This window comes from Strix uralensis, chromosome 3, assembly GCF_047716275.1.
Source record: "Strix uralensis isolate ZFMK-TIS-50842 chromosome 3, bStrUra1, whole genome shotgun sequence".
Classification (NCBI taxonomy): domain Eukaryota; kingdom Metazoa; phylum Chordata; class Aves; order Strigiformes; family Strigidae; genus Strix; species Strix uralensis.
In genome coordinates, this window is record NC_133974.1 from 64,553,973 (window position 1) to 64,568,452 (window position 14,480).

At 36.0% G+C, this 14,480-nt stretch overlaps 1 protein-coding gene across 15 annotated transcripts in view; it reads right to left on the reverse strand.

Annotated features, from left to right (window-relative positions):
• The window catches only part of HBS1L (HBS1 like translational GTPase), a 60,957-nt gene that overhangs the window by 6,366 nt on the left and 40,111 nt on the right, over window positions 1–14,480 (reverse strand). For all 15 annotated transcript variants that reach the window (XM_074862572.1, XM_074862570.1, XM_074862568.1 and 12 more), the window contains 8 exons: window positions 11,230–11,486; window positions 10,588–10,753; window positions 8,254–8,371; window positions 6,239–6,385; window positions 5,480–5,554; window positions 4,573–4,690; window positions 4,324–4,392; window positions 992–1,096 (listed from right to left, as the gene is read on the reverse strand). In XM_074862572.1, coding sequence (XP_074718673.1) covers window positions 992–1,096; window positions 4,324–4,392; window positions 4,573–4,690; window positions 5,480–5,554; window positions 6,239–6,385; window positions 8,254–8,371; window positions 10,588–10,753; window positions 11,230–11,486 — 1,055 coding nt within the window. The remainder of the gene's footprint in view (window positions 1–991; window positions 1,097–4,323; window positions 4,393–4,572; window positions 4,691–5,479; window positions 5,555–6,238; window positions 6,386–8,253; window positions 8,372–10,587; window positions 10,754–11,229; window positions 11,487–14,480) is intronic.

Here is a 14,480-nt window from a genome sequence, read left to right on the forward strand (position 1 = left end):
CACTGGGGACACTCAGACAAAAATACATCTGTTTCCATGCTACTTCCTCCACTCCCAAAACAGAGGAGTGACTACAGTGGTCTGATACCCATATTCATCCATGTTATTGTAACATTCCTGTGCACACGAACAATGTACATACAACCCCATAAACAGACACATTGAAGAGCTTCCCAAATTAGTACTGAATGAGCTGGGTCTGGAACAGAACAGAACAGTCAAACCAGTTCACTGCTGAATTCAGGCTAAACAGATACAGAAACTTATTCACTTATTTTGAGGGTTTAATTTTTTATTCATTGGTCAATGTAGAAAATCACAATTTTATCTTTGTTTGCATATGACACAAAACCAACTCTGCAGTACAAGACAGCAAGCTTAATCAGGAAACTGCAATGTCTTGACTTAGTGATTCCTCTTTTCAGAAATCAAATGTATTGAAATTTAAATCCAATTTTCTTCTCATTTGTAGTTGCTCATGATAATTACATCTTGAAAGTTTGTACATTATGAAAGGATCAGTGACAAATCTCATGAACATGAAACAGCAGAGACTTAATTCTCAATCTTTTTCATAGCTAATTCATAAGATTAATTTCTAAAGGTTGTTCAACATCCTCACACTTCCTAATAGCAGTAACATTCCACAGCAAAGCTGAATAATAATGAGTCCTGTACTGCATATTTTTTTACAGACATTGCTGGAACTCAAGTATTTTTACAGGTTCTTCATAAAGCAATGTCAAAAGTCATGAGGCTGTAACATCTGGAATATCTGATATGGTAAAAAAAGGTAAAAAAAAACATGCAAGATCTCACATACTCTTCATAGACATATTTATACAGACACAGTCACATCTAAAGAAATTCGTTTTATGCTTTCACATTTTATGTTTGACAGTTAGTATCAGTTTGACAGTCTGTTACCATTTCAGTAACTGCTTCTAGCCCAGTATTGACCTGAAAGTAAACACGCTTCTGAAGACTGTACCTTTTGCAGTGCAAGTTTCATTGGGAGGCATTGCCAGAAGTCGTTCTCCAACTTGAATATAGCCTGCTTCTATTTTACCAGTCACACAAAATCCGGATCCTTGGTCTGTAGTAAAGACAGTAATAATTTCCAAAAAACTTCATAATAAGGTCAATTTCCCATCATAAGTTAACCCTTCAGCAATGCATAGATAAGTTTTTAATATCATAGAGGTTTTTTTCCCCCCTCAGTAGTATTCAGTACTTGCAAGTTAGCCAGCTGTGTATCATAATGAAAATGAAACATTAAATTCAAAACTTCTACATCTTAAGTTTTTCAGAACTAAGGGAGAAATACCCTTCTTTAAACAAATGCAGGTACCTGAAGAAATATTTTTTATTTTTCAATATTAGATTAAGCTCCTTAATTTCTAGCAATTTTATTTAATTCAGCACTTTCTCACTACAGTTACAGATAACAAAAACTACAGACCTCTCAAGAATTCTCATGCACACAGGTTCAAATTCCTACGCCATTTACTGTCTAACTGACTCAGAATCCTACATGCTCTGTCTGCATATTACTTTTACTCCTGGCAAGTCAAAGTTGATTCATCACTATTTAATATGAGGAACTATTATAATTGTGGATGACTTAAGTATTTCTAAATAAAAGATCTGCAAAGTTTTTCTTCTTCAATGTCCTTATACTCTGTTCATTATTTGAATATGTCAGTTATTTTCAATAGATGTGCTACATGTGCATATTTATGCACCTTAAGAAATGCCTCGTCTCCTTAGCATGTTTGCAGCTGTGTTTAAAAAGAATCCTCTGAAGTGATTCTACAATATTTTCAGTATCCATACAAACAACAAATATACCTTTTGCTGAACATCAGAATTCAGTGATAAGCAAGAATCTTGGTATTTTGTGTGTCACATTAGATTAAAAGCTTAATTTAAAGCTGAATTCAAAAGACCAAGTTGACCTCAAATATTGAGGTCACATACTACCAACTTGCTATTTTGCATTCATCACCATTATTGATGAATGCTTCCATCTATCTAGCTGGAAAAATATTACCAGTATGCCTGCAAGCTAATTTTCCTCTATTCATTCCAGCAAATGAGATGAATGCAGTCAATTAACAGATGCCATCAGATGGCAAAAGAACAGAAAACTGGAGAAGCACATACTTGCTAGAAAAGGCATCCCAAAGTCATGGTACAAATACCACCTCAGTATAGTACACAAAAGAACATGAAGCTGGCTCTGCAAGCACTTGCAGGCAATCAGAAACATGAACTGGTTCCAGCTTCCCAACCACTCCCAAGCACAGTCAAGAACCATTTTTCTTTTTTTAGAAATCACCAGCTCTGGCTTGGTAAACCAGTGTGGCATTTGAAGCTTCATCATCTCACATGCTGATTGCTTCCTGCAAAGTATCAAGTTCCTTCAGCTCCCCAGGAAATCAACACAAATACAAAATGGATAGTGGGTGACAGAATCAGGGCATAAAAAATGGCCTGATTTCTGTGTATCATGGTATTCGGGTTCTGTCAGGACATGTTCTTTGTCCTCAGGATTTGGCTGCTGGACAAGGCTTTTCTAAAAGTCAGGTCAAGTCATACCCTAGACAGCATTATAATATGGCAAGAGGGGACTGATGCAGCAGTGAAGGAATTTACCTGATCCTCTTGGATCAGGAGATAGTTTGCCTGGAGAGAATAGGAGGGCTATGGAAGGCAACAGCTAATATCAAGCTGAGGTAGATGAATCATATGTGTGGGTAACCTTAATAAAGAAAGGGGTTTTCCAAACTATGTAAGAGTACACTCAGCACTCTCACTTTTTTACACATTTCTATGGACAGCTCCTCCTGAGCATGCACAGGCACTGGAACAGAGCCGAAAACAACTGTTGCTTCATGTACTTGTACCTGCAGCTACTTCCTCTCGTGACATCCAAGTTAATTAAGTTTTGAGATCACAAGATAAGAAAAAAAAATAGTCTAAAAAACACCTAAAAGGCCACATTTAATGATAAACTCTGTATATGTAAATTGAGTCCCTTCCAAAAGCAATTTTTTTTGCATACTTTAGCAAAAAGTCAGACTTTTCCACAGAACAGATTTAGTCAAAATTGCTCATTTTGTGACACTTAGCTCAACACAAAAATGATTATTGCAACAAAAAAGTCGTGATAATATTTTGAAAGATCTCAATCAATAATCCTAACACATTTTCCCACAGCTCACAAAATTAAAAAAAACCCAACATACAGTGACAGCCTATATGATGAAACTAGTGGTAACACACAAGGGTAAATTCTCATGCAAGGTTTCAATATTTAACATTACGGCTTCGGTACGTTAAATCAGCTAACCCAGGGCATGTACAGCATCCAGTGTTTTCTCTAAGACCCACATGAAAATTGCACAAAACTTATTTTTCCAATTACAATCAGTATTTTGATCTGGTTTATTCGTATTTCCCCTATAAACACCCTATATAAAAAGTAAAATTTCTTTTAAGATATGAATTTCAATAATAATATTTGATTACAAATATTTACATTTCAAATCATGCTGTCATCTAGTTAGCAACATTTTTCAAGGGACCTACAGGACGTTTCAAATGGGATGAGTGTTGCAAACCTTATTTCTTCTAATTTAACTGTAAATATAAATGCATTTAACTGAAAAAAGCATCAGCTTTATCATGAAAACCTTAAGGGCTCAAGGCAGTCTATTTTCTCCAGACAATGGTAATAAGAACTGGTTATAGCTACTTGCTGTCCATATCTCTTTTAGCGTTAGGGAACAGCTAGCTGCCTTGCATTAAATCCTTGGCTGGTTATAACAGTCTCACCATCACCAACCTTTTCTTCCACCTCACCCCACAAATTTTTGTACAAAAATGAAGGAATTTATCATTATTTACAGCTACAACAGCTAACATGAAAGAAACAAGTCAAGCTTTTTTTAAAATCTAGCAGTGGAATGTAAAAGAATCCAAAGTCACATTTGTAAAATTTTGAGAAACATTGATTTAGGCAACAAGAACAAGTTTGGGAAAGAGAAACTCCCAAATTCTGTCCCACAGAACCATCAACTCATTAGCCAATTAGCTGGTCATGCAGATTTTATTCCTCAATCTCTTTTCCAGTGTGTTTCTCTTTCAGCAGTACTATCGAAAATTTGACAAAGAACAGTGCTTGAAAACTTACTATTCCTGTTCAAGACTACTGATACACATAAAGCTCCTACTTTAAACATTATTTTTACATAATTTTTCAACACTTGTGTTAAATATCAGTGAAATGATGGTAAAAATATTATAAAAACAACCAACCTTTAAAAACATCAGCAACACACAACCTAAATGGTTTATCCACTGATCTCTGTGGTGGCTTGAAAGAATCTGCAAATAAATTGATAAGACTTCTTAGGGTTTCTGTAGTCAATAACTGTCTCAACAACTCCCACTTAAGGATAAATCAACTATATTGCATTCCAAAGACTCTGTCCCACATTTCCCCCAAAATAAAAGTTTTGACATGCACAGGATAATTAGTTTTTAAATGAGGAAAATTGTACTCACCAATTTGCTCTAATAAACACTTTCCTTTGTACCACTGTGTGAGGTCACTTGACTGACTCCTTGTGACCAGATTGTCACCACCAAGGCCACTTGTTGGGATATAAGCCACATCTGAATCCTAATTAAGAAAACAAACAGAATTTAAGCATACATTAACAGGAACTTCTAGCAGAAGCAAGAAGTGAATTTTTTCAATATTACGCATCTAAGCTATAAAAGAACAGTTGGCACATTCGTATTCCCCCTGGAGAAGTCAGATTACTTGGTGGATCCTCTTCCTTTCTGTTTACCTCTTGCCTGATTCACAGTGCTCCAACAGAGTTGAAGATATTTAAACATGATGATAGCAACATTAACAACTAGAATCTGAGTTCAGATAAGAAACTCCAATTCCACATCTGACAGGCAAAACTGGTTTGAATTACTGGTTTATGCACAGGGATTTCAGGAAGGCCACAGCCATTCTAAATGGATAGTAGTTGGAACTGAGGAACCGTGAAAAGAACAGTCAAGAATGGCAAATGGAGAGTGTTCTTATGAGTTCATAATCCATGCTGACACCCGCTCTGGTATAAAACTCTCTACTGTCATTCATGTAATCCTGAGCATTAAAACAGACAATTCTTGGTCTGTTCTGCTCTGTAGAGAACAATCTCAAGAAACTATAAATGAGGCAAGTGCCCCAAAGATCCAACAAATCTAAACAAAGATCATGACAGAAAGAGTATTAAATAACTGACTAACCTTAGGGGCTCAGTGTACACCCCACCAGTAAGAAAAAAGATCTGCTATACTATGTGCATGTAGTAGTAGCAGGAAAGTGACACAAAATAATCTGACCATAAGAAAAGTTCATCCTACCCAAATGCCTGAACAAAGCAACAAAGACCTCAGAAATTTACTTTACCTTAAAGCCAGCTTGTTTAAGAAATTGGCCGAGCTTACTTATAATTTCCTGAAATCTTTCCTGTTGCCAATTGACCTAAAATAGAAAACAGATTATGATAATAAAATTGTAGATTTTTAATCACGAGTAGAACATACAGCTGCGTGTCATCAACTCTGTAGTACTAGTAGGTGTTCTTCACACACAGCACTCAATGAATTTGTAAATATGAGATTTCCAGGTGGGTTCATAGTTGAATACACAAGAACATACACATTAACAATTACTGATAGCAAACAACACACCACTTGACTTGCAAGCCCCTTTAGTTTGATTTGTCCTTGAACAGCACCTTTTTTTTCCTTTTTTTAAGTTTACACAAAATTCAGATTCAGCAAGAACATATACAACACAGTAATAATCTAAAACACAACTAGTAATATTTAACACACTCTACAGGTTTAAATAAAGCTCTTAATGTCTTGACCTGAATGACCACCAAGATGCTCTTTCAGATGCCACTGGGTTAACTGCTTATGTGAGATTTTCAGAAGTACAAGACAGACCCCTACTCATTTTAGCACCAAAACTATCCTTCTGTGTTTTGAAAATACACCCATAAATAAAAAGTAATGTAAAGTCTAAACAAAAGAGACAGAACTGAGAATCAAAGAAAGAAACAATGCTTTATTATTAGTTTCACAATATTAATCCTTAAACTTAGGGTCCACAATCCTAGATGGAAGCCCTTCAATTAAATGAAAAAAATTAAGCATGTACCTGGTCCATTTTATTGACTGCAACAGCTAACTGTGTCACTCCAAGAGAGCGCACTAATAATCCATGTTCTCGAGTCTGTCCACCCGTCTCAAACCCTGCTTCAAACTCTCCTCTGCTAGCATCCACAACCAAAATAGCCACATCAGCCTAGATTAAAAAAAAAAATACAATCAGTAGTTGTTAAGAGATGGAAATAATCTGGGTGACTGTCTATCAGCAACATTTCACACAAAATGTACTTTACATGAGAGGAATACTAATGTACTTCAAATGTAATTGAAACTGCTCAGTCCTATCTCTGTCATGCCCATTTTGGTGAGATATTATGGCATTATGTCATCTCATGTCATAAACCACCATTTGCTGTTAAACATGAGCCAACTCTTGGTTTTGGGAACGTGTCCTCTTCAAACTACCCACTACGGATATGTTGCACAGACCTCAACTGAACAAAAGCACCCCATGCTCCAGAAGCTTAAGAACGGGTGTGAGCTCAACATCCAGTTCTCCCTGACTCATTCTGGATATCTTCATAGTGAGAGGCTGCAAAAATTACAGATAAATCGCCTCATTATACAACTGGGACAACCAGTTGACTGTATGTTGGATGTGGATGCTTCACAGTCCACTCACACTGGAGCATGCCAAAATCACAAGGTGGAAAAGACGAGGTATCCTATTTTATCATCTAGGCAAACTCTGTCACAGCATTAAAAGCAAATATGTATTACACAGTCTACAGCACTGTATAAAAGTCAGCATGTAAGCATAGGGAAAAGATTTTGCTGGTAACCTTAAATGCTGCTAATATTTCTCCTACTTTTCCTGCTTTGGTAAGTAACAGCCAGTTACCAAGCAATAGCAACAGATGTGAACAATAAAGGTACTGCTGTCAAGAGGCAGGTGTAAGACAATTTCATAGGTCTGATAAGATGGACATAGTGGAAAGAGAGGAGAAAAGGGGGTACTTTCTCCCTTTCCTTACAGGCTTATGCTTCAGGATGCCTGGAGAAGGATCAGAGACAGCACATTGTCCTGGCCCTGAATTCCTCTTGCCTTGTCCTAGGCATGAAATCCCCACAGCTGATATAGAGATGGCACAAGTGTGAGAACAGGAAAAGGACGAGGGATGAATTTCCCCACAGCTCTCAGCCTCGTAAGTGCTTTGTGGTGAACTTCTCCCTTAAAAAAAGGACATCCTGCATTTTCTAAATTATAAAAACTGTACCTCAGGACTTACGTGAATTAATCATATGTATCAAAAGCCAGATCCTGGCCCTGATAAGGTTGATTTGCATTTTGCTTAACAGCAGTTGGGGATTCACCTAACAGAATTCTCCATGATAAAAAAGCATCAGAGTATCAGTCTTGTAACCACATGTTTTTCTTCCCTCCCCTCTGATTTTTATTTCCATAAATTAAATAATTAACCTATAGGAGAATGGTAAGTCCCATACTGAATTCAGTGAGTAGTGCCCAATACTTCCGACTTTACCTACTGTTCCTAAAGCAACTGGCATGTAGTCTCTGCAAATGTCCTACTGATCACACTGATGCATTCTGCATAAACTTTGTTAGCTATGTTGTTTTCTCATCCCATATAAAAGACAGTGTTAAATAGAAGAATGCCTTTTGTTTGACTTCTCCAAATCTTTTTTTTTAATCTCAAAACCACTTAAAATCTTTACCTACAAGACCATTTTCACAGAACTTCTTGTTGACATATGCCACGTTTGAATAGCTTTCAAACCCAACGTTCATTTTATCAAACTACAACTTAGTATTCAAATTAATTCCCTAATAAAACTCTCCTCCAAAAAGTTATGTCCAAAGAAAAGGAACTGCCTTTAAAGTTAAACAAATTCTTTTTTAAGTTTAGAAAACTCATGAAAACTTCAAAGATACCTTAGCACCATCAATGATTCTATTTCATCTCAGATTTTAAAAGAAAACCAATTCAAGAAAAAGTTGTAAGTAATAATGCTATTCGAAAAAGAGTTTTAGACCATCTCTACCTGTGCAGCTCCTGTGATCATATTTGGAATGAAGTCCTTGTGGCCTGGAGCATCCATCAATGTAATTACTTTAGTCTTTGTCTCGAATTTGGTCATACCCACATCCATTGTCACTCCCCTTAAAACAAAGCACAAATGTAATGCATCATTAAAACTTCTTTGAAAGCTTCATAGAGATATAAAGTAAGCTATTAAAAACACAATCATGAAATTATACACTCCATAGCTTTCATTTGATTTAGTCTGCTTTGCCAGTAAGCAGACCTCTAGAGCTCCCTTTCAGTAACTCTAGTCATGAAGAAACACCCAGAACTCACAGTACTAACTCCATGCACCCATAGACTATGTCCCAACAAGCACAATGAGAACATGAAAATGGTGCTGTGTATTTAAATCATTAGTAATTGTACTTTTAATACTTAGCTCTTCAGAAAAAGGCATCACAGAGTAACAGAAACATAGCCAAGAATGAAAAAAATAGAAGGTATGGGATTGTAAGGAATACAGTTACATATTTGCAAAGATTCACATGCAGAACTACTAATTATCAAGGAGGGATCGCAGCACTTTGACTCAGTTCCACTAATTACATGTTCTACACAGCACATAGGATAGGATTCATCTGATGAAATGCAAACACCTATCATGCACGTGACAGATATCTGGGTTAGTCATCTGCATTTTCCTTTATAGATGATGAAGACAGGCACTTTCGAGGGACAAAACTTCTCATGTTAGTACAGATACTTAAAATATACTACGTCCAATGACAAAAAAACCACAGCAAAATAACCCCACCCAAAACCCCAGACATTTACAGACGGCTCCAGAAAGTTTTTCTTTAAAAATACAAAACTCAAAGAGAAAACAGAATCAATCAAAAATACCAATTCAGAAAACTTTTCCCTTAATAATTACAATTTATCTTCTGAAGAGAAGCCTGGTACCTAAATGCACAACTGTTGGACACTAAAAGAAATCATAGGTCAAGGGATATTACTTTTAAGGCTCATGACCATTTTTCCACGAACTTTACTTTCTGTTAACATTTTACTCTTTGCAGGCAATAAATACTTGTCTCTATTTCCAGTTTCACATGTTAATTACCTCCTATCAAGGGTAGCTTGTGTTAGTAAAATAACATACTTAATGTGGTGTTTAATTACTCTACTACAGAGCTGTGAAAGGAATGGATCTTCAAAGTTTGTCTGTTTTACACCCAGCTACATCTACAGGAATTAAGAAAAAGACCCTTCCCCCCATCAGCTTTTCCTCTTTTACATCCTTAGACTATAATGTAATGACAACACTACCATTACAGTATCATCAGCCTTAACTGATGTAAGGCTACTTCTAAAATTTGTGTTTGGTCACTTCGGGATTGTTTACCCCTTGCCCGTACCTGCACACTGCCTCCTCCCCACCCCGCAGTTTTGTATGTGCACTTCATAAATTAAAGGACTCACATACACAGAAGTTTAGCCATATACAGGGCCACTGCAAAAGTGTATTTGCCTTTAAAAAATAACAGTTACACATTCAATAGGGACTGCCTTACTCCATGTTCTTCAGCATCAGTTTACATCGTGAAGGTTACCTTTCTAACCAGAAGAGCTTACGTGCTACAAAACCATGGGCGACGAGTGATTGTAAAAATATAAACACATAAGAAAATGCCTTTTTAAATTATTTTGTGAACACAAATATCATGTCTTTAACTTCCCATATAGTTCTAAAAGTTCTCACAGATTTTGTTTTTAAAATTAGCTTCATTGCTTCCCTATTAGATACTTTTTCAATATCATAAAATTTCAAATTTTGTATTTCAAGTTAATAAATTGAAGGCAGTTTATAAAGAATACAATTTATTAATTTAATTTATAGATTTTATATTTGATGTAATGTAAGTCACATGTGATGAACTGACATTTCACTGCTAATCCTGATACCCTTTCATAGAAAAATTTAACCTAGAACTTTTCCATACAATGATAACCAAACTGAGAGAAATTTGGCAGCAATAAACCAGTAAGACAGCTTCAAGTGAACTAACTCAGCTACTAGAAGCATTCCACACTAGTCCTACACTGCACTCCACAGCACAGAATCACGTGAAGAAATACTCAACTTCTCATTCACATTTCTTATGACCAAATGAGGATATTATGTTTTCTTTTGATAATATGTACTTATATAGACAAATAAAAATATTTGGTAACAAATATTAAGTAAATACTTCTAAACATTTTAGTAGCATTATTAGCGGATTGGTATTTCCTAACAAATGCTGGTCTTTCAGGAAAAAAGGTAATTCCCATTAAGAGATATTTCTACCTTTCTCTTTCTTCACCAGTTTCATCCAAGACCCATGCATAAGCAAACGAAGCTTTGCCAGCCTTCTTAGATTCCTGTTCATATTTGTGCATAGTTCTCTTGTTCACATTTCCCAAAAGGTAGAGCAGATGACCCATTAAAGTACTTTTACCTGCATCAACATGTCCTATGGAGGGAAATAAATACATAAATTTTATTAATTTACACATTTTAAATATAGTACAAGAAGAAATATAATAAAACATATGAAAATCACATGCACTAATAATGCTTATGCAATCCACAGAAATTCACAATCCTGCAAAATAAGAGGTACAGAGAGACAGTTTATTGAAACAGTCAGCACAACAGCCATACAGCACCTCAAAATTCACACTAAAAAGAACACACTGCAAGAATGAATCCAAAACAAAGTACTTTCAGCTTCCTTTTGACAGTATAGTAAAATCAACCTCACTGTTCTAGTCAAGGACATCTGAATGTACTTCATCCAATGAATAACAGTCAAACAGATGCAACTAAAAACAGTGTAAGATTTTCCTTCCCTGGAGAGAGGACAGTTTTGCTTCTTTATCACTTCTAGATTCAATCAACAAGGTTTTAACCTCTCTGTTTGTCAAAAATGTAATTTTTCAGTATTACCTATTACCACCAAATTAAGCAGCTGCTTTCCTCCTTGTCTCTTCTCCAACTCTGCTTTCACATCTATTTGTGGTTTCGTCTTGCTTGACTTTTTTACTGGAGTAGGCACCGTACTCTGCTCTTCCAAAACCTGCACTGCTTGAGGTGAAAGAGTAGATTTTGAGACTGCCTCAAGTACCCCAGAAGCCACACTGGCATCTTCCGTTAACAGTCCTTTCTGAGGTGTGTTAGCATGGCCATTTTCTTCAGCAATCACACTAGGGAAAAGAAGAAAACACAAGGAATGCAAATGACAAAGAAGCTGTGGAAATACAGGAGAGAAATTGAGTTTTCCCTTTGCTATCACATAAACCCCAGACAAAGAGTATGTGATAAGCCCATTAAGGTGGAAGTGATAAGCAGCTGGATACAAACTGCACAGATACCAGCTCTGAACATCCTGTCTGAAAAGCACTGTATACAAAAGCAAGATAAGAAATAATCTTTAAAATACATGAAACGGAAACAAAAGCTTCCCGCAGCCACTTCTTTTAACAGAGAGGGAAAGGACAGTTGTTCAGAACAACTACAGAGAGAGAGCTAGTCATCTCTGAAGTAAGAGCCCAAGCCAACTTTGAAGCATCAATCCTAAAACAACTTCCACATACACTACAGGTACTGAAGCTGAACGTAGCTATGTTCTATTGTGAGAACAGCAATACAGCACAAAGAGTAGATACTAAGAATATCTGAGCTGCAATTTAAGGTGCAATGCTTACACAGAGCCATAACAGATGAGTTACATTTATCAATACTGAGAAAATTTGTTTTATGCATAAAATAAGGCATCTATGACTAAGGAGATCTGGATTCCCCAACTCCCCTTCTCTAACACCCTGGTCTCCCACAGATCACCACACTAACCCTAACAGTAAATAATCCTAAATATATTATTCTCTTACACTCACTCTTTTTGTCTCTGATTTGTAAATGAGGCTATTTTCCCAATTTACACAAGAGTTCTGAGAATATACAATATGATTCTTCAACTGTTATGGCAAAGATGACCACTAAAAACAAACATGAAGTAACATCTTCAAGAGAGCAAAAGCTTTCTTGCTGCCTGACAGAGCTCCATGGTGAGGCATTAATGTAAGCAGCAAGACAGGAACAGAAGCAGTTAATACAGGTGTGACAACATTATATCATGGCACACTCCAATATACAAATCACTGACCATTACGGTATATTGAAAATACCTACAAAATACTGTATTTTTAGCCAAGCAGAAGAGGCTTCTTCCCCTGGAAGCCTAAAAATCCTTTCTAATGCAGTACCATCATGCTGCGGGCTGCTTTCTATGGAACAGATTCATTCAGGCTCTCAGACTCAAGTGTCTCCACAACCAGTGTGAATTTTTCATTCTCCACTTTCTGTTTACGTACCACAATTAACTTCCCAGTTTTCCTCTTTTTAACTTCTATAAACAAAACTGCTTATTTCAGTACTTCAGTATCGCACATCATGACATCTCTGCTTTTATTTGACATTACTTCTCATTTTCTGTCTGCATAGGAGATTTGCATTGCATTAGTCCCTTTCCATTACATATATCTCAGGAAACAATATAGTCCAAGCATGTTAGTCTACTGAACAAAGCCGTTCAAGAGTTATGATCTAAAAAATATATAGGAAATGTTCAGACTGAATGCAAAATTAGCCTCTCACTACAGCACTAAGCAACACGGGACATTTTATAGATCTCCCTTTCCCCCCTCAGTTTCAGAACCCACCTATGTAATCAGTACTGCAGCAGACTGATTTTGACACCTTTTTCATAAGGCCCAAAGCCAAGTTTTTCTCCTAATTATGAGACCCCAAAGCAGAAATGTGAGCACTCTTTTTTTTTTTTTTTTTTTTTTTTCTCTCTCTCCCCTGGCTACAGCTCCACAGTTCAAGGCCAGGGTCTTGCATCAAGGCTGGATACACAAGCACATTTCTCAAATTAGCTAAGCAAAGACCTTAGTTTATGCCAGCTATGTCAGTTGCAGGGGCACAGATGGTACTTGTGCTTCTGCATAATGGATAGACAATTGTGTTTAAAGTCTATTCACAAGAACTATAAAAATATTCTCAACCACTTGAAGGAGAAGGACAAGTTTATATCAAACTACTGTCTTAGGTCACACCATCATGACATTTTAGATTTGACAATATGAAACCAGCTGTACTGTATGTCCCAGTATAGCCTTAGACAAGCTCCAGTATATAACATTGTATCTTGGCAAGCTATAAGAACCCTCTACAAGAAGATACACTCGATTCCCTAAATTCCAAAAATTAGCGTGTCATCATTGCTTTAGATGTAGCTATGGAGAAAGGTGATTACACATGAACTATTCCACAGAAAAACAGTCACTACAGTTATTTGTGCTTTCTTTTACTGGAGAAGATAAGTGCATTTCTATAAGGCTGAAGACTCTTAATTTTTAAAATTCCTTAAATAGTACATTAAGTTCAAGCTGAAAATCTACTTTGGAATGGCACAACAATGATGTTCTCCAATGTCTCTTCAGGAAAATTTTACTTCATAAAAATTGACTGAAAACAATCAAGTTGCTAGAAGGTAATACAGAGAATTGTGGTGACAAATTTTTCTACATGTTTTAATAATGTATTTAAAATTATTTGAATGATATAAAGTACACTGGATCATTTTTGCCTGAATCATATATTAAGAGAGCCTCATATTTACAATTAATTTGCACTGGACATCTTTCATCAAGATTAAGACTTTCTTCCATCTTCTTCCATTTTTTCAGATAAACTTCAGTTCAGCATCAGTATAACATTTAGCACTTTCACACTGAAGTACTATGACTAGTGCCAATATGTAAAGGTCACATTGTGATGCAAATATGGTATTTTATATTGGTATTAAGTTTTCTTCCTTGAAATCCTAATACTTGAAGTTCTGGAGAGAAGTATTTGATAAGAAGCCATATCAAACCAGCCTTTTCAGTTGGCAATAGTTTTATCTCTTTTTCAATGTCTGCATTTCTTCCCAAACCAAATTTTCAAAAATGAAAAAAATTAAAAGGAAGATATTTAGATGAAGCTGCAAGTAATGTGACCCAAAAATATAACTCTCATGTTTTTGTATGGTTTTCCAAAATATATTCAAAGACTGTCACAGCAAGCCTATTAAAAGACAAAAATGTATTTTGAAAGACAGATTATTTGTAAACTTCTAAATTCTATTTTGTTTAGCT